At 38.0% G+C, this 24,833-nt stretch overlaps 1 protein-coding gene across 2 annotated transcripts in view; it reads left to right on the top strand.

Moving 5' to 3' along the window:
• SATB2 (SATB homeobox 2) overlaps positions 1–24,833 on the top strand; it is a 176,703-nt gene that overhangs the window by 133,437 nt on the left and 18,433 nt on the right. The window contains exons 9-10 of one of the 2 annotated variants that reach the window (XM_037523775.2): positions 7,132–7,329; positions 8,623–8,730. In XM_037523775.2, coding sequence (XP_037379672.1) covers positions 7,132–7,329; positions 8,623–8,706 — 282 coding nt within the window. In that variant the 3' untranslated portion in view covers positions 8,707–8,730. Of the gene's footprint in view, positions 1–7,131; positions 7,330–8,622; positions 8,731–24,833 lie in introns of those variants that run through there. The other variant, XM_037523776.2, reaches the window with a different exon arrangement.

Genomic DNA, 24,833 nt, shown 5'->3' with positions numbered 1-24,833 from the left:
AAAAGTTTGTTTGGGGACTTTATGTGCTTCCATTTAGAAAGCGAACTGTCTGTGGTTAATAATATGAATTTTCTTTTGAGACACTCAGAAAACATTTCCTTTCGGTTACATATGCTGACATTTTCTGTATTGAAGATGTGGGTGAGTAAATGGCCTTTTACATTTCTCTTGCAAAAGCCTTGAGTCATTCTTCTGAAGAACTGTTCATTTGTCAACTTATTCATTCATTGGAGTTCCTAGAGGGGCCAGGGGGTGGGGGCGTCTTACTATTTGTACATTGAATCCATTCATCAACTCTGTGTTTGACACATCTGGGGGGGGGGGCATAAAGACCCTGACTTCAAGGTGTGCACACCTTCCTTAACAGCAACGGCATTTATTTATTTTTTCTCGTTGAAGATCAGAGCAGACTGTGAACTATGTTTGTTGTTGAGCAAGTCGTGGTTTGTATTTGTTCTGAAATATTGTAAAAACTAGGAAATTTGTCCTCACCATAGAACCTAGCTTATTTTAAAAGGAAAAATAAGCAATGGAACTAGGAGAAGTTGTAGTCCTTACCAGTGTTCCGGGTTAGGAAAATAAGTAACTTAGTACACAGAGATGTTTCAGTACCACGGACAGGAACCCCATTTTTTACATCTGCTTCCCTTCCCCCATCATTAAACTTAAGGTTTGGAGCTAGGAACCAAGCCCATGTCTGATGGGCTCCAAACACAAACCCTGGGCTCTGTTACTGTTTTGTGAAAGACATCATGATCATTTGAAATTTCTTAGCCTGTGGTATGTAGTTTGGAGAATATGTCACTTGGTATTATCTCTTAGAAAATTTTAAACCCTTAACATTTTTAAAAAGTGAGATGGACATTGTCATTCCTCATTCATTTGCAACTCAAGAGAGCTTTAAAAATCTTATGTAGACTACACACACAAATAGTTAAAATGATGGGAACAGATTTTTTTAATTGTTCATATATATATATATATATATTTGGTGCTTATGATATATATCATTGTTTTTTAAAGAAAGAAAACTCCTATAGGATGAAGATTATGAAGTATTTATGAAGTATGTACTTTAATCACTACCAGGTCATTGTGGGTTTTAATTAGTACCAAGCAACAACATTTTACTCTGGGGGAAAAGATATCTAAGCTAGGATAAATGGTGTTTTTTGACTTTATTATAGTCTTTTCCCCAGTAATTTCTGTAAGGAAGAAAGGAAAGAAAGAGGAAGAGGGACGGAGTAAGGGAAGGAAAAAAATCACTCCGGTGGGCCATAGAATTAAGATGAAATTTCATTGCGTAGTGTTCTTATAATATGACTTTTAACTCTATTTCTAAATAGAGAGACCACTGTCATTGTTTGGATTTATGTAATGGGGTAAATTGGATCACCCCCCCTTTTTTTTTAAATCATATTCATACATTAGAGATGTCAAAATAAACCTCAGAACATTGACATATGTGCCTCTAAGAATTAGTATTCCTCTCTGGCCATAACTAAAATTGAGGCAGAAAAACATCCTCTAGGCTGATTTCTACACACTCTAATCACTTCAATTCAATATAATGAATGAGCATTTATTGTACATCTACTATGCAACAGGAACTTCTTTGTCCTATAAATGCTAAAATGAATAAGAAAACAATCCTTTGTTTTAAAGATTTATTTATTTATGCATACAAGAGCTGGGGTACAGGCCAGAGATGTGGGGGGTGAGAGGATTCACCAGAGACAGAGTGGGAAACAGAACAGGCAGATTGACCAAAGTACACTGCCGAGGGGAGCAGCGGGCGAGTCAGTAGAGGTCTGCTGCGCCATGTGGGTTGCTCCCTGACTGGCCGGGAATTGAACTTGTGCTGCAGAGGCTGTGGATTGCTTCATAGGTTGTGTCTTAACCCTTGCACCACCAGGGAGCCCCAAGAAACCAATCTTTTACCTTCACCTCCATTAAGTAACTGTCTGTCGTGATAGAGATGCAGTTATACCAACTGATAATGATGATGATGATGATAACAATAAATTTGCGAAAGAATATTAGCAAAATACTTTTGGGGTCATGCAGGAGTGAGCAGCCAACTTGTACAGAAGATCTGGTAAGAGTATATCAACTGAGCCTTGAAATACAGTTTTTCATGGGAAATGGTGGAGAATGAGACATTCCAACCAAGGCATTAATGTAAGCAAAAGTCTGTTACTGGGAATATACTGAGCATATCCAGGACTCTGAGAAACTAACAGTGGCTAGAGTACTAGGTCAGTAGAGGAGTTAGTGGAAGTTGAGACCATGAAGACATCATCAGTAAATTGTATTTTTTATTGTTGCCTCTTTTAATAGTCATAAATTTTGAACTATAAATGTCTCATTTAAGTAAATCATCAATAAAACCATTGGTTTGCTAAAAGATAAACTATGGGGTTATTATTCATCTTCCAAAAAGAAATAATGGCATATTTCTTCACATTTAAAGATTGCCAATACATTTACAACATCATTTGCTTTTTAAATTTAGAGTGACATCCAGCTTTTCTGGAACACATACACTGTAAACAACCTATATCTTGACTGGTATGAGTTTCACTCACCTGTGTAGCTGGAAAGGATGGTCAGAGTTGTTTTTCTGCTGAGGGAAATATATTTGCTTAAGAGGCTGATGAGATGGCTAAAATGAGATATTAATAGATATTATTTGCTTATGCATTGAAAGCTTGGGAACACAACGACTCATTGCAAGGATAAAGTCTTTGAACCTATAGTCCATCTCTGGCATCATATTTTGAAGCTAAAACTGTTCTAATTATAAATTCCTTGGCATTGTTATACTTAGACTGGTGCATTTTTCTATATGTACGTTCCAGCATTTTCTATGTATTTTTTTAACTTTTATTTGGTACAAATTTTAGACTCACAGAAATGTTGCATAATAGTGCAGTTTCCTGTCATCTCTCACCTACCTTTCCCTAATATTAACACCTTGTATACCCACAGTGCAATAATTAAAACCAGGAAATTACCAGTGTTTTAATACTATTAATGAAACCAGAAACTTTATTCTAATTTCATTAACTTTTTATTGCTTTTGTGTAGGATGCCATTCAAGAGAACCCCATTTGATTTAGTTATTATTTCCTAGTTTTCTGCATCTATGAATGTTCCTTAGACTCTTTTTTATGATCTTGCAACTTTTGAAGCGTTATTGGCATGATTGATTATATTGTTGAATATGTCTCAATTTGGGTTTGTCATGATTCAACTGAGGTTATGCATTTTTGACAAATCAACTTTTCAAGACCATGTATACAGTGCATTCTGTCACAAGGTTTGTGGTATCCAGATGTCATCACTGGTGATGTTGACCTTTATCATTTGGTCAAGGTGGTATCTTCCTTGTGCTTTAAGCCTAGTGGATAATCACTATCTGCCAGTAGTGATACATAAGGTAACAGATCATGGGAGCTGGAAGAGAACTTACAATCTTTGGCAAACTCTTCTTTTTATAGTTAAACTTTCAGAAGCTTCAAGAAGGTAACCACTAGCCCAAAGGTCACCCAGTTATTTCATGCCAGAGCAGGAACTTAGCAGTTAGGTCTTGGGGCTCCAAGTTTAATCTTCTCTGGCTTCCTAGCTGTGCTCAAACACTTGTAATTTACTTAGCTTCAGTTTTACCATACTAAAAAGGCTAAACTGTATACATATGAATATTCAGTCAACCTTTGGTCAAAATCTACAACCAGACATCGAAGCCTAAATGAGGCATCACAGATAGATTTAGACCCTATAGTTCATGGTGCCCACTCACAGAACCGGCCAAGGCTAGAAATCAGTGAACTTCTGTATCAGCATTTCTGAAATGAAAATAATTCTCCTGGAATGCTCCACATAACACATAGGGAACAACAACAAAAAAACCTACTTGAGATTTTTAACAGAAAAAGGAGATTTGTTTATTAATAATTCATGAGTTCCCATTGAACATGCACGACAGAAACAGTGCTATTCAATAGAGAATACTGTCATCTGTCACTGTTTTATTTGACATTTACACTTTTTTTTTTGCCTGATACTGCAAAACTTTCTTGGATGGCATGCAAAAATTATATAAATGAAAAAAATTCCCAATGTGGGAAGTCTCTATCTCTTCTGTACTGGTTCACTCACAATTACATACATGTGTGGTTCATGCAACAGTGCGGCACTTTCTCTCACATTCATTAGCCACCAAACAAGCTAATAAGAGACCCTATTGAGAAAACAGAGTTAAGTGTCCCAAATGGGCTGGTGGAAGGATCATGTGGATAAAAAGATGGAGGGTGAGCTGGGAAGTGAGGTGGAAGAAAAGATTTCCATAAGACAAGTGTACAAATGCATGGAGTGAACAAGTGAATCAGAGTGAGGGGAAAGCAAATCATGGCTGCTATGAAGAAAACAGATGAAAATACATTGCTATTTCAGATGCAAAATAAATATTTGTAAATGACGTCATAGGAAATCCTATAATAGGGAATATTGACATTTAGTAGAAGAGCAAGTTAGAGTTAAGAGCACCTTGCAATTTTGTGCTACTGTAAGGCTCTTGACAGTCTTTCTGCTCCGTAGGTTAGTTATTATTTATAAAAATCACAGAACCAGCTGATACATTCATAAGCTAATTATTGAAGCAGCTGGGTACACATGGTGCAATATGTCCAAGGCTGTGAAGTATCACAGATTTCTTGGGGCCTGCTGTGGTGGGGGTGCGCTGTTGAAGGCTCCATCCCTTAATCTGATCAGCCAAGCAAACACTTTGTGGGGAAACTAGATTAATAACCCTCTAAATACCATGAATGTGCTTCATCTTCAAAACCGGGTTCCCTTAAACATGCTATTAGCTCAGCTCCATCAGGGATTTGAGGAAGTTTCTGGTGCCCTAAGAACAGGGTCTTGTTGGCTACCTCCCTGTGCCAGAAATTAATTTGGTTTGCTTATGTCTGCACACATGATCACACTTGTGTCTAATCCTCTCCATAATAGCTTCAAGGTCAGGACCTTGCATGTCAGTGGGCAAATTGAGCACTACACTTCTTAAAGACTGATGGCAGACAGCACACAGTCCATAACGAGGCCTGTAGTTTGTTCTAAGTGATTGTAATGAGTGCAGATTATAACAGCGCATATAAATCAAATGTGGCAATGAATGTTGTGTGAGACATTCCGAGTATCATAAGTGGAGATACCACTCAGCTGTCACCTGTCTCCTTTCAAGCTGCGGCTTCCCACAATGCAGTTCACTCCTCAAGCGGAACAGCAGGTGCTGTCCTCCTTCAGGTCTGGGTATCTCAGAACTTCATCTTTTAACAGATGTAGGTTTTTGTTTTTATTTTCTGCTAAGTGATTGGTCTCCATGCTATCGCCTCCCCTGGGAGATGTTAAACATACCTGTTTGAAACATTTGAAAGAGTTCAGTTGGAGACTTATTCAGATCTGTGAAAAGACAGGGAAATAGGAGCTTATTTTTTCCACAGATGGTTTATTTTCCATTTCAAGAATTCTTTCCTTTGTACAAAGACACCCTTGAGGAAACACTTTGGGACTAGAGGATTTTTAAATATATGATTTATTTTCTGATAGGGATAAAAATTTGTCTTCATTTTTCATATATGTTGCACCTTGAAAATCAGCCATTACCTGTCTCTCAATTGAGTTGAAACAAAAATCTATGAAAATGCTTGGAAAAACATTTCCAAGCAAATGATTAGATATCTTCTTTTCATTCTTCCTAACCCTCTAACTCTCCCCAGCTCCCAGTTTATTGCAAGAAAAGATCAGGTCTGCGCAAATGTGGCCTCTCACTTGTAAAAACAAGGCAGTGTTGTGTTACAGATTAGTTTATAAATCCCCAGTGGCTTCACAGTTCAGTGCCTACAGCTGCTGCAGATGGGCTTGGGTTTTTGTCTCTTCGCGGTGCTGCAGCCGGCAGTTGAAGGAGAAAATGGAATGATCAGGTTATTAACATGGAGGCCGCGAGGAAGAGGCTGCACAATGAGAACAGCTGGTGTTGCTGTCTTGGCTGATGCAGCGGAGATAATCAAATCTTGCCCTTTTTTTTTGGGTAAAGGCAGAAGACACAGTGGAGAGTTAGACAAACAACAGCTTATGATATTATATGGGCTTTTATAATGCGTGTCAGGAACTTTCATTGGCTTGTGAGTTATGATACAGAATTTGTTGAGGTTTGGGATTTATTTCTTTCAAAGTCATTTGTTATTGCTTATGCACCTTTTTAGAAAAATTCTTACTCTTTTGCAAGATGTGTGATGTGGGACAGTTCTTGTTTTTTAAAATTAGCGATGTAGCTTGGAAATGATGGGTTAGAAAGTACTGGGTAAAATATTTTGACATGAGTCAGCAAGCGATGTTGACAGCATCCTCTGTATTATTTTCATATAATCCATCATTATTTGCATTACATTTTCTTTCTTATGCAGTTGCGAGTGAGAGAACATCCGGATGCCTGAGTTGGGAGGCAGACATTTACAGGTGTCACCCGACCAACTGCCTACCTTCCTGCAGGTGTGGCTGTGGTGGGAAGGTGATGCTTAAGAGGGCCTAGAGCCCAAGGCATTCAGAGATCAAGCAAATGTACAATTTTTTCTTTCTAGTTAAGGTGGTTGTTTCTCTCTTGTGGAATTATTGATAATTATAAGGCTATTTTCCCCTTAGACAATTCGTACTGTCACAAACATTTCTTTCTTTGGAATTTGCCAACATGTAACACATATTTCTTCATCTTCACTCATCTCTTTTGCTGGATTTCTACCCAAATGGGTAATGTTAAAAAGTTATAGTTGACCAACAAGAATTCCTTTTTCTGAGGATCAAATAGCTACATTCTTGCTTGAGTCTCTTACAACGGAACTGAAAATTAATTGAAAATACAGTTGATAAGGTAATAAGATAATTTACAAGTGTGAAGATTCTTGGGCACTGGGGTAGCCACCTGCATAGTCACTGGTGGATTTTCAGAGTTGCCAGGTTGTTTCACTACCTCCCCAGATGGTGGTGAAAAATGTGATATACCTGCCTGCATTCAAGCCATCCTCTGCTGCACTGTATGCTGTAGGTTAACTCATGGACCTTCTCTCTTGACAGGGCTGGCTTTGTGAATTGCTCCGTTGGAAGGAGAATCCAAGTCCAGAAAACCGCACCCTCTGGGAGAACCTCTGTACCATCCGTCGCTTCCTGAACCTTCCCCAGCATGAGAGGGATGTGATCTATGAGGAGGAGTCGAGACACCACCACAGTGAGCGCATGCAGCACGTGGTCCAGCTTCCCCCTGAGCCAGTGCAGGTCAGCACCCTCCTTCTTCCTAATCTGAGCAATATGTCAGTGCCAACAAGTGTAGAGGGTCACAGGGAGTAAGAGCAGGAATGACACGGAGCAGGTTTTCTGATCCCATGCAGACCGGGTGAAGGAGGAGTCAGAGTCCTCAGTGGTTTTGCAGGTTTTTATTGGGATTACCAGGTACACAGCAGGCAGGGGTGCTGGGGGAGCGGGGGGCGGGCAGTCCTCCCAGCCCCCAGCAAGTCTTCACTCTAACTGGGCTCTCCGGCCTTCTCTCTGCTTCTCTGCTCTTCCGTTCGTTCTGCTGCTTCTCAGCTTCTGCTGCTTTCTCAGCTACTCTTTCGGCTTCTACTGGCGTCCCCGTGACGCTGCCCTTAAAAGCACAGTCTTAGCCCAGGTGAATCCCATTTACCTATGTCCACACCCTTTTCCAGGTGCCCGCCATCATGCATGCATTCAGGACCACAAGGAACCATCATCTATCCTGATAGTGGGAGGGCAGAAAAGCCTGACATTTTTCCTTACCCTACACAGGGGCACACCACCCCAATCCCCATCAGGAGGGGTCTCATGCTATAGGAGAGAGGACTCTGCTTTCATGGTTCTCACAGTAGGCACAGTGTGTGTGCATGTGGGTGCAATGTGTGTGTCTGAGATGACCACGATGCATGATCACCTAACGAGAAATAACTGCGAAGCTGAATGAGAAGGTGACTGCTTTCCCAAGAGCATTTTGCCTGTGGGATTTTAAAGCCAAGACACTGGTGGAGATTTAAATCTCCCAGTCAGAAACCATAGTTCATAATTTCCAATGGTTCTTTTTCAAAAGAAAAACTCTGAAATAGCCAATGAATTGATTTAACATTTTTCAAGGAATTTTTGATTATACTGAGGAAAAGAAATAGAGAATTCCATTGAGCTTACCTGAATCAGTAGTAATTGTGATAAATTTCTAGAAGTTTAAGATGAGTTTTTGCTGTCTTTGGTTTCCTTTATTTTAGAGATCTATCTTCACTTGTGTTATGTGTTTTATTTGCTTAGTTTTTGGTCTTTTTGAGGGATATAATATTTCTTTCTGAAAGTAATGTATTGTTTACTGACTCTTTCTGTAATTTAAAATCAGTTTCATTCAGGTAGAAATAATAACTAGGTCAATATCCCAAGGTTAGACCCTTAAGGGACTGGCCCCACAAATTGTTGCTTCAGGTTATGAAATTTGCCCTGTTGTCCAATACCACCTGCCACCAAAGAACCAAGGAGGACCCTTTAAAGTCTTTTTCTGAATGTTCTTTCAAATAGCATGAAGAGGAAAATCAAGGCAGGACTGCATGTATGTACAGAATGGAAGGGAAGATGAAGAGCATGAAAGGAAATCAGGCCTAGTTTCTTGGTCAAGATCTCCTAGGAGAGGGCCTCCCCGGTGGCGCAGCGGTTGAGCGCTGGGTTGCGAAGCTGCCCGCGGCCTCTGTGGCGCCGGTTCGATCCCCGGCTGCTCCCCGGCCACCAGAGGAGGGTCCCACATGGCGCGCAGACCTCTCCTGCCGCCCGCTGCTCCCCTCAGCAGTGTACTTCGGTCCTTCTGCCTGCTCTGCTCCTCGCTCTGGCTCTGGTGAATTCTCTCACCCTCCCGCGCTTCTGACTGTACCCAGTGCATGTAAAAACAAAACAAACAAACAAATAAAATAAATAAATAAAAAAACATGCCTCTATAAAAAAAAAAAAAAAAAAAAAGATCTCCTAGGAGATATGGTAACAGATGTGGCGCCTTCTCTAACCTAAGGTTTCCTGTCTCCTTGCTCCACCCTCAGTTCGGGGAGGAAAGCCAGAAATCAGTGGGTTCATTACATCACTTTTTATCCAAATATCTGCACCTCAGTCAGTGCTCATTGCTCAGTTTCCAAATGATTAGACTCATGAATTATAGAGTTAGGAGCACCTAGGAGGAGTCTCTTGATGTATCCACAGCACCTAGGTGGACTCTGGAAATATCCACAGAGAACTCAGAGCAGGCAGTGATGAGGGAACTCAGAGAGGTGGGTGATAAAGACCAGTAAATGGAGGAACTTGCTCCCCTGGCTTTGGCCTGGTGTTGGGGTAATTCATTCCCTGGTGCTTGGGGTGAAGGGTAAGCCACAGAGCTTAGGCTTCAAAGACCCACCCTCCCCCTTTCCTTTCCTTTTCCTTTCCTGGCTGGGCCTCATCCAAACACCAGGGTACCTCCCTCTAGATAATTAGACCAACATGCTGAGTCACATAGTGCAGTGGTTTTCAGATTTTGAGATTTAGTCAAAAGGAAAATTAAAGAGGGGCCCAATATGGACTCATGAAGCTTTTATTTTGGAAAATAAATTTATTGTAAAAACTCAAGGGATGCTTCCGTTTATTATCGATATCATTTAAAAAAAAAAAACCCTACAAACAAATTAATGAAAAGGACCACACAGACAGAAGATCTTACAAACTGTATAAAAATCAGTCATGTGAAAAATTCTCATTACCCCTGTTTTTCTTGCTCTGATATGAGCTAGTCAAAACTGTGTTGAACCAACACAGGACTGAGGACTGATTTCAGGGCTAAACCTCCTTTGTGTGGACTTTTTGTTCATGGTCTGTCATAGTACAATCCAGGTGAAGTAGAATTAGAACAGGAATAAAAACATTTATTTTAGATATTAATAGCATCCCATTTTTATCATAGAATGAGGACAACATTGAAAATTTGGAGAGGTGTGAGATAAAATATTAAAGCATGTTCTTCATTATAATTGAGGACCTCCTTTCAGTTGGATGAGAACACCTGAACATTCCTGCTGCCATTCTTTATCCAGAAATTTTCATTTGTATGACATCTGTCTGTTTAGGTAGTAAAAGGATAGTCAACATCATATTTTTTTCATCACACTGGCCAGTTTGAGTAAAGTAAATCCTAGAAGTAGGATTAATTTATGAGTTTTTTTTTTTTTAATCCTTGACGTTAGTATGACAAAACTGGAGTATGCTAACAATATTTTACGGCTAAGAAAAAGTCAGTCTGTAATTTTCTTTTTCAGTGTTAAGCACATTGTGGCTACTAACACTAACTTCTGATATAACTAAGAGAATTCGCTTATTTTATAAAAGGTTATTCCTATCACTGAGCTCTTAGCTTAAGAGTTTGTAAATAAGGTGATTTTCTCTACATTGAGTTCATCTTGACCTTGATCCCATAACTACTGTGAGACTCTTCATCCTCTTTTATCACTTTTTTCCTACATTGTGCCTGTCTGATGGATACTGCTTTGGAGTGCTATATTTCTGTTTGTCAACAAAATGAAAAACTTTGAATTAATTGTCTATATGAGAATTGAAGGACAGTAACTGGTGCTAGCTGGCATAAGTCCTGAGACAGACTACAATTGGCACAACCTCTGTGACTTGGGAAGGATTGCATTCAGAAAGATCCCAAACTACTAAAAATATGTCTGTAATTGTCCAGAAGTTAAGTTATTGGTCTCAGGATTGGAATTCATTATGCCCTCATGTTAACTGAAATTCTCAGGAGACATAATTACTCATGTTTTTCAGGGATTTTAAAATTCATGTGTAGGATATTAGGTTGGTGATGCTACATTTTGTCTAATTAGGCAGAAAATATGCCATTATTAAATTGTTAAGTATAGGTAAAAATCAGTGATTATTAGAAAGTTCTGATATATGTAGCAGATTAAAATGCAAGTAGAAGCCTGTCCCACTTGTGGTCATGGAAGATAGCCTTTTAAATTTCTTTGAATAGTTAGAGTGCTATTTCCCTAGCTTTTCTTAAGTGGTAAATATATGACCTGTGTGTATAATTATGACCTGTGTGTATAATTACCTACTAGATGACTCTGTTGAATTAAATCCACCCCCAACCCTCCACTAGATAAAAGGAGCTTCCCTTTCCCTCCCCTTGCCCCCCAGTGCTTTCTGTGATATAAAGAAGACTCTTATAGTCAGAGCTTCTCTTTTCCTAGAAGATAGAAAAATGGAAATATTTATTGCCATTTGTTTGCAAATAGTTTTCAAATTTATAGTCTTGGATTGCCAGCAGATGTTTTATTTTTTTCTAAGCCCACAAAGGGTTTTAAAAATTTAAGCCCACATTTAAAAGTCAGGAGATTTCATAAAACATCCATATCTCAATAGCAATGCAGAAAGTCAGCTCTGAGCTACTGGACCACACAGCTGATACGCCCTACACAGGTCGAACACTCACCATCCTGCTGCAAGATCCCTGTCGCCCATACTCCATTTACAGTGTACACACATCCTGGCCACTTTCTTCATTTAGGCCTCTCTTATCTCGTCCCTCTGCTCCTAAAGGCCACCTGGTCTCTGTGTTTACCTCTACATCCAAAGATGCCACAGGAAAGCAATACCTGATTTTGCCATGTTGTTCTGATTTCTTCTTTGGAAGACATCATATTCCATTTATTTTTACAATCCTAAAACTTAACAAAATCATTTACACGCATGACAAGAAATGTATGTTTGATAAAATTTCCCTTCAGAGGTGAAATTAGGTTATAGCAGAGACCAAACTGGGCTTTGGGTCACTAGGAAGTATTGTCAGGCTCAGAGACTTGGCCTTCTAGGAAGAGTGAGGTGTTTCTTCTTTAGGAATCCAGTTATCTCCATGTGATACATAGCTTTGATGTCACATTGAATTATCTTTTCTATCTAGTTGTCTTTTCAGCATTCCAGGTCTCTTCTGGATGCCTCATTTAGGTCCTTGCTATGTAGGGGGTGATTTTCCAGGCTCTGAATACACTTTATGAACTCGATTCATCCATACTATTGATCCTCAGCTGGGACGGTGTTATCTGAGGGGGTGAAAATTGGTTCTTGGAGATTGAAAATTGGTTCTTCAATTTACAATGGTTTATGGTCCTTCAAAGGACCGTACATAAAGGACATAGTACATAAAGAGATAGGAAGTATGAATCTGGTATTAAAATGTCATGAAGCAGAGGAGGAGATGATTAGAAAATATTTAAGAAGACTCCTTCAGGGAATAGGAATGGTTGAAACATACTAATATACCTAATATTTATGGTCCATGTAAAGATGGCACAAAGAAGACCAACATAGGTGAGGTGATTTGGTAAGGCAAATTAAAACATTCCATAAGAAAAAAAGAATAAATTCCATATTTCATGCCGATAGGTCATAGACAAAATTATTTCTTGTGGTTGTAGTGATTTTCCCCGTAGTGGTTATTATGACCTGAGGCCCTGTGCTGAATGGGTATCCTCAACTTAGAATAAAAAACTAGTTAGATCAGGGTATTCATTATTACCAACCCCCATTTTACAATTGGAAAAACTGGAGCTGAGGCTCTGAGCCTTGCCTGAAGCCAGAATTGCCAGCTGAATGAAAATGCAGGCGTTTTTGGCATCCAGTCTTTCCTCTGACCACACTTCTCCCTTAATGCAGGGGAGAAGAAAGGATGTTGGTCATGCTATGACTAGGTCACTGAGTGGGGTTGATTGGGGAGCATTTGCCAAATTGTTCTTGTCTGTGTAGTTTGTGCTTAATTGCTTTATTATATTTCCACCACAGTGTTTCCATGGGTTATTTTGTAAGTTCAGGAATTCTGAGCTTGTTGCTATGTGGTTTCCTGACAAGTACTTGTTTTAAAATTCCATGCCGTACACTGACTAAGAATGTGAAACCTGGTGGGTGACAGCTGACACCGCCACTGTACCTCAGCAACTCTGGATTGCTGCCCAGTCAGGGGATTCTCAACATTTTATGAACCACCAAGTTGCTGTCATTAGTATCAACCAGTGGTTTTCCACCAGGGATGAATTTGTCCCCCATACAATATTAGACAGTATCTGAAGAAATTTTTGTTATTTAACTTGGAGATGCAAGTGGTATCTACTGGTGGAGCTAAGGATGCTGCCAAATATCTCACAATCTATAGGACAGTCCCCCAAACACTTATTATTTATCCTACAATCTCAGTAGTGCTGGGGCTAAGAAACCTTGATAGAGACATACCACTTCTTGCCTAACAATATAAGATAAAATCCTAGGTGTCTCTGACACTGATTCTGAGTTTTTCTGTACAAAATCCTGTAATAACACTGCTACTGCTGTGCTGTTGACTCTCCTTCCCTGTTAGCAGGTAGCCTTTTTGGGAACTAGGCTCTCAAAATGTGAGATTTTTATGTGCCTTCTCTCTTCAAACTTTGTGAAAAACCAGGGGGGAGAGTGGTTTTTATCTACTTACATGTGCAAAACCAAAGTTTAGAGAAGTTAAATAACCTGCTCCAAAGGAAACCTTAACTTCACATTTGTGTATCTATACTGTCTGACTTTTATCTCTGCACCAGACAAACTGCTGATGTGCAGTGGCCAATATTCCCTGAACATGCATGTCTAGCTGTCGACTATTGTGCAGAGCTGTTTATGTACATTAGTTGATTTTTAATTATTCAATTTAATAGATCTTGTTTTTAAGTTTTTTAATATAGGATACTTAATACAGTGAGACTTATAACTTAACTAGCGTGATGTCAAAGAATTAATGTGACTGAAATTTTCATTTTTCAGCCAACTTTCTTGAGCTAGCTTTAGAATGTGACTCTTGTTGCTAATATTTAAGAGTATTTGAAATCTATCTTTAAGCTCTGAGCATTTGAAAAATGCCTTTCTATTCCAGTTATAAGGACTGTATCTTGATATCTGAATTTGCTTCCAAAAAGGAAACTTGTAAGAAAAGAAAATAATAAGTTAATTAATCAATTAAGGATGCTTGCAAATTTTATAACCAGATTATTAGAATTTATCCCACCATGGATTCATTCCAAGTTCCTTTTTAAAGTTTCCTGTATGAATGTGGTTCCAGGCTTTTAAAACCCTACTCTAGTCCCAAAGAGAGATGCAATGAACATTTGTCGTTTTAAATGAAATTTTGCAGCAGTTGAGTATAAGTAGGTCCTTGGGAAAACTTTTGGAGTCCCTGACTGTCAGTGACTTTTTTTCATATTAATTTGTTGTCCTGAATATATTTATTCAACCTGAAGAACATTCTTCATTTCTTTATTACCATGTCCAAACCTTTCACCATGTCCAAAGTTTCAAATTTGAGGTTCAGGAATATAGATGGATTTGGAGGTCCTTTGCAACTAACTCTTTTTATTCTTGGAAGTGAATGTCTCCACCTTGGGTTCCTTCTAAAATCTGGTGAACAGCTTTCATTGAGTGATGACGTCAGAAAGTTGAAGAAGCTCATTAGTGTTGCTAGCTAGAGTTGTTTGATTAGACATTATCTATGACTTTTTTTTTTTTTTTTTTTTCTTAGAAATTTAGGCAAGTTTCTTGCTTATTTGCCTAAGTCTCTTAATTATTTTTCTTTTGCAAAACATAGGCCTCTGGCTTAATTATTGAAGGTATATTGAGAGAAATTAAGGGTGTTCAGGCCTCATGAAAATTCAGGTTTGGTACTAGGAATATGGATGGGATTTTCTAAACCCGGGACTGGAATTACACCACTGCAATTCATGTATTCAGTCTCTCCTTTGCTATCCTTGACAAACATACTTCTCCCTGTGTTAGCTTCTTTCTGATGTCAAGCTTTTCTTCCCACCATGATCTGACTTACCTTGTATTCTGTATCTTCATATACCCTATAGCTCCTGCTTACTAGTCATAGTTTCTCTTAGTTATAAGGCTGCTTCCTCAAACCTTTGCCTTCCCATGACCTCAGGTTTGTCTCATGACTTCTTTCTATTCATTTATAAAATCTAGCTTCTGTTGCCCACTCCATATTTACTACATTAAATTCTTTTAAGGGGGAAGTTGATTGGCCCACTTCATCCCCAGGAAAGCAAACTTTCTTGAGATTTAATCTTCAACCAATAACATAAATGCTTAATTCAGAAGGCACTGCATTTAAAAGAAAGCTGTGTTGAGCAAATTTTTAAAATAATCTCAAGGAGAACAGGAAATAGAAAGCTACTGTAGACCACTTGTAACTAACCTGTAAAGGGCTTGTCCTTGGGTTGCATAGTTAAGATTGTTTAGTAGAACATGGCTCCTGTGACTGTGCATTTATCTGAGTGGATGGTGGCAGGTATGAACAACAAGTCTAATATAAAACTCTCATACCAAGAGAGATTGATGACTTTTTTAAAACATAAAGTGCTATTGACATGTAAGTAATAGGAAACCAATGCCTAAGGGTGATTTAAATTTCTGTATGTATCCAAAGTATGATGCCTTATAAGATACTGTTAGAAATGAAACTCAAAATCTTATAGTAATCTGTTCTGGGACTGCATGCTTTTTTTTTAGTAAATCCAACATTTTGCTAAACTTATCATATTAATAAGTGGAATTAACTTTCTGCTTTCCATTCTTCATGGGATTGTTCTAGCATTTTTGCTAAGCAGAGCTTTCCCGTGATTGACTAGATTTTCCGAACAGAACACCTTCCAAATTAAATATCCAAGTTAGCTGCTGGGTAGAAGTGAAGTGTAACATAGCTGGGTTCACTCATCCAGTTTTTTCGTGTCCTGTGAGAATATAGAGAACCTTGGTTTCTCGAATAGCTTACTTTTCTGTAATTGCTAAATAACAGTATAATTTTGATATTTTGTATTTTTTTGAGATTTATTTATGCATACAGGAGCGGGGGGTGAGAGGATTCACCAGAGACAGAGTGGGGAGCAGAACAGGCAGATCTACTGAAATACACTGCTGAGGGGAGCAGTGGGCGAGTCAGGAGAGGTCTGCTTCGCCATGTGGATAGATCCCTGGCTGAAGATCGAACTTGTGCTGCAGAAGGTGCAGAAGCTGCAGATATCTTCACAGTATGGTGCTTAACTCCTTGCGCCACCAGGGAGGCCCCTGATATTTTGCATTTTTGAGAGGCAGCACAATCCCTTCATCTCATGCTGTGGGTTACTGTTATACTCCTTATTTTTTAGATTCTAAAACTGAACAGAAGATGCTTTACCCAAAGCACCTCTGTAGGTAAAGGGAAGAATCAGGGTTAGCTGTGTTGTTTATATGGATATAAATGCTACTTACCGACAGAACTTTTTCACTGATCAGTGCTCAAAAAATCACAAAAATCACTAATGTAAATCATCTTTTTCTAAGTCTATTTTTAAAATTTTGGGGGTAGCAAGTTTCTCTGTATACACATTGTCATATTCTTTTCCTTCTAATTATATTAAGTGAAACTTGGTATAATATAAAACCTTTAGTACCTTGGTCATGTCGATTTTTTTTTACAGGAAAATAAGACTAAGCATAATATTTTTGAAGATAAAGTCAGTTTTCTTTTTCTTTTTTCTTTTTTTAACATAGAGCATGTTCTTGGTATTGTCTGCTGGACAATATATTGTGTCTGTTTTCTCTCTCCTTCCATTCTTCTCTCCTCCCTTCTCTCCTTTCTCTCCCTCTTGCCCACTTTTCTTTTCAATAACCTGAAACACTATATTTTTTAAACCTGAAAGAATGAAAAGGCAATGAGTAAGAAATTTTGTGAAGGAGTGAGCTGATTAAATGTGAGCCATGTTGAGGAAGAGAGAAGGAGAACGAAATAAATACAAAGACTGAGAAAGTGCATTAGAATGTGTCTTCCCTTCTCCCTCATTCACAGAAAACAATAAATATAAAATTAAATTAAAATTAATGCACTGTGGATATTGATATGTCATTCTTCCAATCAAAGGCCTCATCACTTTTCATCTGCAAGAAGGAATATATATTCCCTTATACCTCTATAGATACCTATAGACAGACAGCAAAGTCTGTCTTCTGGGAAAACTAATTAAAATGGATAGAATTGTTTTCAGGCCTTGTGTTGCAGATACGATTGAGAAGCCTAGCCATTTTCTTCTCAAATCCAAAATTTTTTATTCAACAAATACTTGTTAAATTCTTTTAACGTGCAGGTGTTAATATAGGTACCACGTATATAACAGGGACTAAAACAGGTAGCATTTCACACCTTTATTGAGCAGTTTTCTCCCACACTACTCAGAATTGCATTTTAAAATAGACTTTTATTTTCTCTTTGGCTACTCTGACTAAACCTAGAATTTAGATTATGGTTTAGTGGAATCCAGAGGGCCTGTTTCTTTCTCTGATTCTGCCTTTGTTTCAGGGTTTCTAGCTCTTTCTAGAATGACACTGGTTAAAACCTTTGAAACATGTTCAGCCTCTCAGAGATGATACTACATTAAACAAAATGACTATTTGAAGGTGCCAAAACAAAGACTTGCTGAGCCTATTCTGCAGAGTCCTGGCATAGTCCTACAGTGATTAGTGATCAAAAGGTGCTTTGAAGGATGGTGTTGATGGAAGACGGGTGGGTAATAAGTATGTCCACTCCACCCTCAGTTTGTCTCTGGTCACACAGACACTTCTCTTTTTGTCTTGCTCATGTTCATCCTCTCCACTCAGGGTGACTTCTCCAAGTAGCAGCCTTCTGATTTGGCACTGGGATATGGGCTAATTAATTTATTGTTAGTGCTTGAACTGAACCACCTGGCTCATTGGGCATGTGTTGATAAAGCTGTGGCCCTTGGAGGGTCAGGTGTGTGAATTAGTTCCTTTTAATAATGAGCTGTTGTGGCAGAAAAGCACACGCTGTTCTAGGACCACAGGAGCCTGCTTCACATTTTCTTCTTAAATTTTCTACCAGAGTGCTTCCCATTCATAGGTAATTGTTGATTTGAAAGACGATTCTGCAAATCGTCTTTGCAGAAGATACAGAAATGCACATCTGCAGAGCAGGGCTTCTCCATGTGGGTGAATTTCTCATCATTGGCTGGTGGGTCAGAGCAGGGATGCTAATTTCACACGCTTTGCTTTGGGCCTAATCACTCAAATTAGTTCAAAATCTGGGATATGATTGCAACTGAAAATGGGTATGAAAGGGTGGCTTAGGAAACAGTCCCAAGTGCCTTTCTGAGACTTATAGGCTACATGCCAGAAACTGATGGAACTTCAGAACTTGATCCACAATTACATACTAATACAGCCATTCTGATAAGATTTGGATGGTCTGATTAAAAAATATTTCAATAGAAAGTAAAATATCCAAATAAAAATTATAACTCTCTTAACCTCCCTTCCTTCCTTTTTAAATGTGATACAAGTCATCAAAGAGTTTATCCAAGTAGAATACAACAGCAGTTCTGCTGAGCAGAACTGGAGACAAAGAGGAAAGAGCACTGCACATTCAAAAGACCTGGGGTTGAATTCTGGGGCCTCCACTGGAATGGGAGTTCTCTGGTCTTGCAGAGACAACTTAAATTTTTGAAAAATAGTAGTAACCTCAAATCCATAGGCTATTTGAGGCTTCACTAAGATGGTGGTTGCATGGAAGGCACCTGAGGAACGTTAATAGTAACTGAGAATTACTACTATTAGTATTAAGGATAAAGTGATTAAGTCTACCCAAAAGAATTCAGAGTTGAACCAAGGATAGTGAGGGCATATAATTTTATAACCAGCAAGATATGAGTATGCCTTGTTTCTATTGTGTACATGTTGTGCAATCCTCTTGAGACGAATTGAGAAACTCAAAGCTGTCTGATTTCATCTAATCTTCCTACATTTTAAGCTCTTTTAAAAGTCACTATAATTTATTTAAAAGTAAGTGAGAACTTTTCTTCTCAGTTCTGAATAAAATCCCTGTAGGGCATAATAAAATGCCATTGGGTATGACAAAAGTGAGTCAGTACTTTCAAAAAAAAAGTTTGTAGCTTTAAAAAAGCAAAAGAGCACTCAGCATCTGGATCATCTCTGGGGCTTCTGCTGTCCTTCTCACAACACATTAGACTCCACAAAGTCATGAAGATGCTGAGCAATGACAATGCACAGTTTTAAATAATATCCTCTGTATAAACAGAGCTGCACTGGCCTCTGATGGACTCCCATAAGGCGAAAGAAATTTTCTCCAACCTTGAGTTACTCAGAAGCTATCAGGGCAATGAGTTCAGACTCATGAAGTAGGCCATGTAGTGACAGGTAGAGCAAAGATGAATTTGCTAAGATCTTAGGACACTCTTTATGGATCCCTCAGAGTGCAAATAACAATGTGTGGTTTTCCTGTAAGTGGATCAATTCCTGGCATCAGAAATTCTACCTGGAATTCTGTCTCTTTTCCTCCCACATAAACAAGGAAATAGGAACGGAAGTATATATGACTAGTGTCACTCTCTAAAAAATAGGGCATTAGCTCCAATTCATGAAAAATAAAAGTAGAGCATATGAAAATTTTTTATTCGTGGTAACAGATTATTTGAAATACAGTTTACAACAAATATATAAGGGAAGGATCCATGACTGAATGTCACAAGATTTAGAACCTCATGATAAGTAAAACCATTTAAGTTTAATTTTGAAAAATTGTGATGTCTTCCTTACTTAATATTAGAAACAAACTTAAATGCTACTTTTTGAAAGCAGCACCTTCTGATTGTAGTTTTTTTAAAGTAAATTTAAAGTAGATGACTGGGATTAGCTTAAATCTGCATGTAGTATGACATTAATGCTAATAAATTCTCAAATATTAAAGTTTTTTCTGTATGTGTGTTACCCCCTCAAAGTTTCTATCACTATTTTCAATGAGCTTTTGCTCAAATGGGAAAGTTTGATATAATAGAGGGCCCTGTTAGTCATATTAGACTCTGTTATAGGACTGGGCGTGTGACCTTTTATCCTTTGAGTTAGATAATCCCTGAGACTCTTTTTACCCGAAATACTCATTCTATGAGTTGGTTCATCTATTTTTGATCCTCATGTGAGTGTATTAATGAAAATGTAAAAAACAGAAAAATAAAGCCAAACAAAACCATGTTGCTCTTGGGAGGCTCAAATGCATTTTGGAAGGACAAATTAGCAATAAAATGGCAGGTTATGAATACCTTATATGGGTTCAGAGAGATCCAGATGATTTTCTTATGATTGATATTTATGACAATTGCAAGAGAAAGCCAGCCACTGAGTCTTAAACTATTATAGCCAAACCTACCTACTGTGGCTTCTCAGCTGTTTCTGTTTAGTGTGGAAATCTAATGTAGCTGAAAACTGCTGCTGATTTTTATTAAGTTGAAGTCTGGAACTTCCCCTTGTAATGATAGAAAAGCATACTTTCAATTAAAGGAAAACTGCCAAAGTTCTGAAATTCATTTATTTTATTATTACTTGGTTTAACCCTAGAAATGGGAGATCAAGCAAACTAGATAGATTTGACAGTTCTAAGGTCACAAGTTCAATTTCCTCACAAGTTGTTTTTAGATCTAATTCACTGCAAATCATCTAACCCTTCACCTTTTGATATAGAATATTTTATGGAATGGTATAGCACATCAGGGTCATCCAGATCACTTTGGGACTGGGAAAATGACAATTAAATCAGGGAAAGGAGTTCCAGTGAGCAAGTCTGGGAGGCAGAAGAGGTTGAGAATCACTTTCTGTAGCTCACTCAAGGTGCACAGGAATATGCTCACAGTCATTCGCAGGAACCTATTGTTAAATTTTCTGGAATTTGGAAAACCAGCTGTTCACAGTCTTAGTAAACAGAATAGAACCCCCCTCTGTGGGATTATTCACATTACAAAACTAGCAAATGATCCAATTGGGATTTTTTTCTTTAGGGAGCTAGTTGTTAAACATTCACTAGCACAACACTGACTAGACTCCAGTTAACTGTTTTTTAAAACTCTGTCGATATCCATGTACTTATTTTCCACAAACAAAACTTGCTGAAAACCATTGTATAAAAGAAAAATCACATGTTTCCATAACTGATAGGTATTATATATAGCTCACTTGATAACCAGATACCAAAAAAAAATTGATTTAAATTATAGTTGTTTCTACTTTCTTCACTATTTCTATTCTTTCCTCTACACATTTTTTTTAGTTTAAATTTATTTCTTATTGTCTTTGTATTTCTGTGTGTAATATATAAGGCTAACTCTGAGTATTTGGTTAGATTCATTTTGTAGGATCAGAACCACATAGGATGGTCTGTCAATTTCCAATCCCAACAGATTTGAGGACTCTAAGGTAGAAAATAAGGAGGACAAAGTATTTTAGCAATTACTGTCTAGATATGATAAAATGAACCCAGACAGTTAACTTCAAAATGAAGAGTAAATTATTTTTTTAAAAAAGTGCTCTAAACTTATAAAGAGCTAAAATCTATGTGAACTCTTAAAGATAAATATGTGTGGGTATGGAAAGGTCTTCCTATTTCTGTTATGCTCTAAATATGCTAAAATGAGCATATACTGTAGAAGTGCAATATCTACATGCAAATGATTTTTAAATATAGTTTTCTTATTTCAGTTTTTTGACAATTCATGTCAACAGTGTACTCAGAAGTGTGTTAATACAAGAGTGGCAAGGAATTATGGTGGACAAATGTCAAATTTCCATGTAGGTGTAATTTAGTGGTAAACTTTTTTTTTTTTTTTTTTTTTTTTTTTTTTTAATAGAGGCATGGCTTTTATTTATTTATTTGTTTGTTTGTTTTGTTTATACATGCACTGGGTACAGTCAGAAGCACGGGAGGGTGGGAGAATTCACCAGAGCCAGAGCGGGGAGCAGAGCAGGCAGAAGGACCGAAGTACACTGCTGAGGGGAGCAGCGGGCGGCAGGAGAGGTCTGCGCGCCATGTGGGACCCTCCTCCGGTGGCCGGGGAGCAGCCAGGGATTGAACCGGCGCCACAGAGGCCGCGGGCAGCTTCGCAACCCAGCGCTCAACCGCTGCGCCACCGGGGAGGCCCTAGTGGTAAACTTTTGAAAGAAATCTTTATTTGCCTTTGTGCTTCATTTGAAATGAGCTAAGAGATAGAGCTAAAATAGTTCAACAATGTGTGTATTAAGTTAATACAGTCACTCCTAGCAATGAACAAAGAGAAGCAAATTGATGGATTCTTTGGTTGGTAAAACATAATCTGGACCAAATGCATTAGTCTGTTTTATCAGTTGATGATTCTTTGATAATACCTTCATATTAGAACTACTGATGTTTAACAAATGAACTCCTGATATGCTAGAGAGAAAAAGCTTTCTTACCACTTTATTTGCAAGAAATCAACAAATTTATATGGAACTTCTGCAGCTGATAAACTTAGAGATGACATGCTATACTTCAATGATTTCTACATATTTGCACATGTGAAATAGAGTTGTACAGTATACTGTATGAACATGTAATATCTTCTGTGTTCTATGTTGCCATTACTCACATATAGATGTGTATGTAATCAGTTCCTATTTTATGTCATATTCATCTGCATTTGCAGCATTTCAAAGACTAGTCTGAAACATCTTGGCACAGATGGGGAAAGCAGAGTTATAAGTTCTGGAACTACAAAGACACCGATCAAACATATGATATTAATAAATAACTTGGATTGGGGGGAGGAGAGGGTTAAAAATTAGATTATTTATTTAGAAAGTTGAAAGTCTTCATTTGTGATCATTTCTCTGTTCTTGAAAGGAAATAGGTGCTGGGTTTTGTGTTTTGTTTTGTTTTTCTCCCATCCTCACGTTTCCCTCCTCCCCCTTCCTCATGTTTTGAATTAAAATCTAAAGACAGACCAAAAGAGTGTATATATAACTGCTAGAAGGATGTGGTAAATCATGGCAGTGGTTTGTGATCTCACAGACATGGTGGTGTCAGGGGCCGAAGACCAAAGGCAAGTCCTCAGCCTCCAATGGATGTACCTGAAGTCCTTCACCCTTGCAGCGTATCATGGGCAATAGCATGTCATGGATAATTTCTGTTTTATAAATGGTAGAGAAAATCATTTTCACACACACACACACACACACACACACACACACACACACACGTAGAGTATTTTCTAGCCAGACCAGTTTTTCAGTTTTTTACAGCTTTCATGCATTAAGGCACATATCTTTTTGTTTATTTTTAAAAATATTATCATTAATAATAAATGTGTTCTGTGATCAGCCTCTGAATAGAAGATACTGAAGAAGACCCTTGTTCTCCCCTACTTGCCCCAAGTAAAACATGTGATACATTTTTCTTTGTAGATGTTTGTGTTACTTACTCATGTTTTTGATTAAAAAAGTTATGGTAACCAAATTTTCATGGAGATTTTTAGGAGCTTTGGTCATTTTTCAGATTATTGCTATGTGTAATAGAATGAATTATGTTTAGTGGTAAATCTTAAAAAAAAAAAAAAAAAACAGGAGAAAAAGTCAGAGAAGAAAGACTGTCATCGATTTCTTAGCCACCACTGTGTTATGATGTGAATTCTGACCGGATGCTCCTAGAAAAGGTTGTCCCCAAGCACCACTCACCTGCATCAAAATGCCAGAGTGTAGAAAAAAATTGCCAGACAATACTCTTTTCTTAACCCTTTCTAATCAAATGTGGTATTTCATTTTGAAAATGAAATTAATTCCACTGAGGCTTTTGAAACTTTAATAATGCACAATAAGTAAAATCATATCTAATAACTCAACAGTTTCATTTGGCACCACCATCATCTTCTAGATGTAGTGCAACTGCGGAAACATAAATAGTCGCTGTCTTTGAAAGCCCAGTTTCTATTTGCTAAATAAACTTGGCTTGCTTTAAATTCCTCTGTGTACAGTCATTAATACAATCCACTTTGACAGCATTTAATTAAAGTGCTTTTCTCTATTAAATTCATTAAAAGCCCCCCCCCCCCATGTATAACTGCTTTCCAGATGCTGAGTGGCAGGGACCTATGAGCCTCCCTTTAAATAACTTCTCATTTCTCTTTGTAAAGTGTTTATTACATTCAATTTAGAAACTGTTAAATATGGCTTAGAAAGAAAGTCAGATTCCAGGACATGTTCCCCATCCCTTCGGCAATTTCTTGAAAAACAAATGTTAGTTTAACTCATGTGAATAAGCATTTATCTTCTGCATATTTTTCTTATACTCACTCTGTCAACTCTCCCAGGCATGTAAGCTGGGAGGTAATAAAGATATGATTTCCACATCAGGGATGGGGAATTTGCATTAGTTCTAAGCAGGTACTTGGCTTGAATACCTCTGGCTGCAGATTAGGGAGAGTGAGTGTAACCATTCAGTATTAATAGATTATTGACAGTTTAATGTCTTGGCACCTGCTTAGTCCATGAAGTATAATAACCAGGAAGCTGTCTGATATAAAAGCAGTCAATAGCATTCTCAATCAAAACCTTTCAGTTAATTGCTGGTTGACCTTAGAGATTTCCTTTAGGCAATACCATCTTTAGTTTAGACCAAAGGACCATATCGATTTGTAGAATTTATTCAGGGATAATTATTTAATACCCTTTGCTCCAGTATATGTGGTAAATTTTGCCTTTTCTGTGTCTACCAAATGAATTGTCTTTTTGGCAGTGCTTTTCACAAATATTCTCTTTACCAGCTCTACTTTGAAAATATCTCATTAAATCTGTTCCTCTTCTCAGAAATAGAAAGTTGGGAATCTTGAGGGAACACATGACCAAGTGTTTTAATA

This window comes from Talpa occidentalis, unplaced genomic scaffold, assembly GCF_014898055.3.
Source record: "Talpa occidentalis isolate TD23 unplaced genomic scaffold, MPIMG_talOcc4v2.1 talOcc4.3, whole genome shotgun sequence".
NCBI lineage: Eukaryota > Metazoa > Chordata > Mammalia > Eulipotyphla > Talpidae > Talpa > Talpa occidentalis.
The sequence above is the reverse complement of the archived record's forward strand: the minus strand, read 5'-3'. Positions and strand labels throughout refer to the sequence as shown.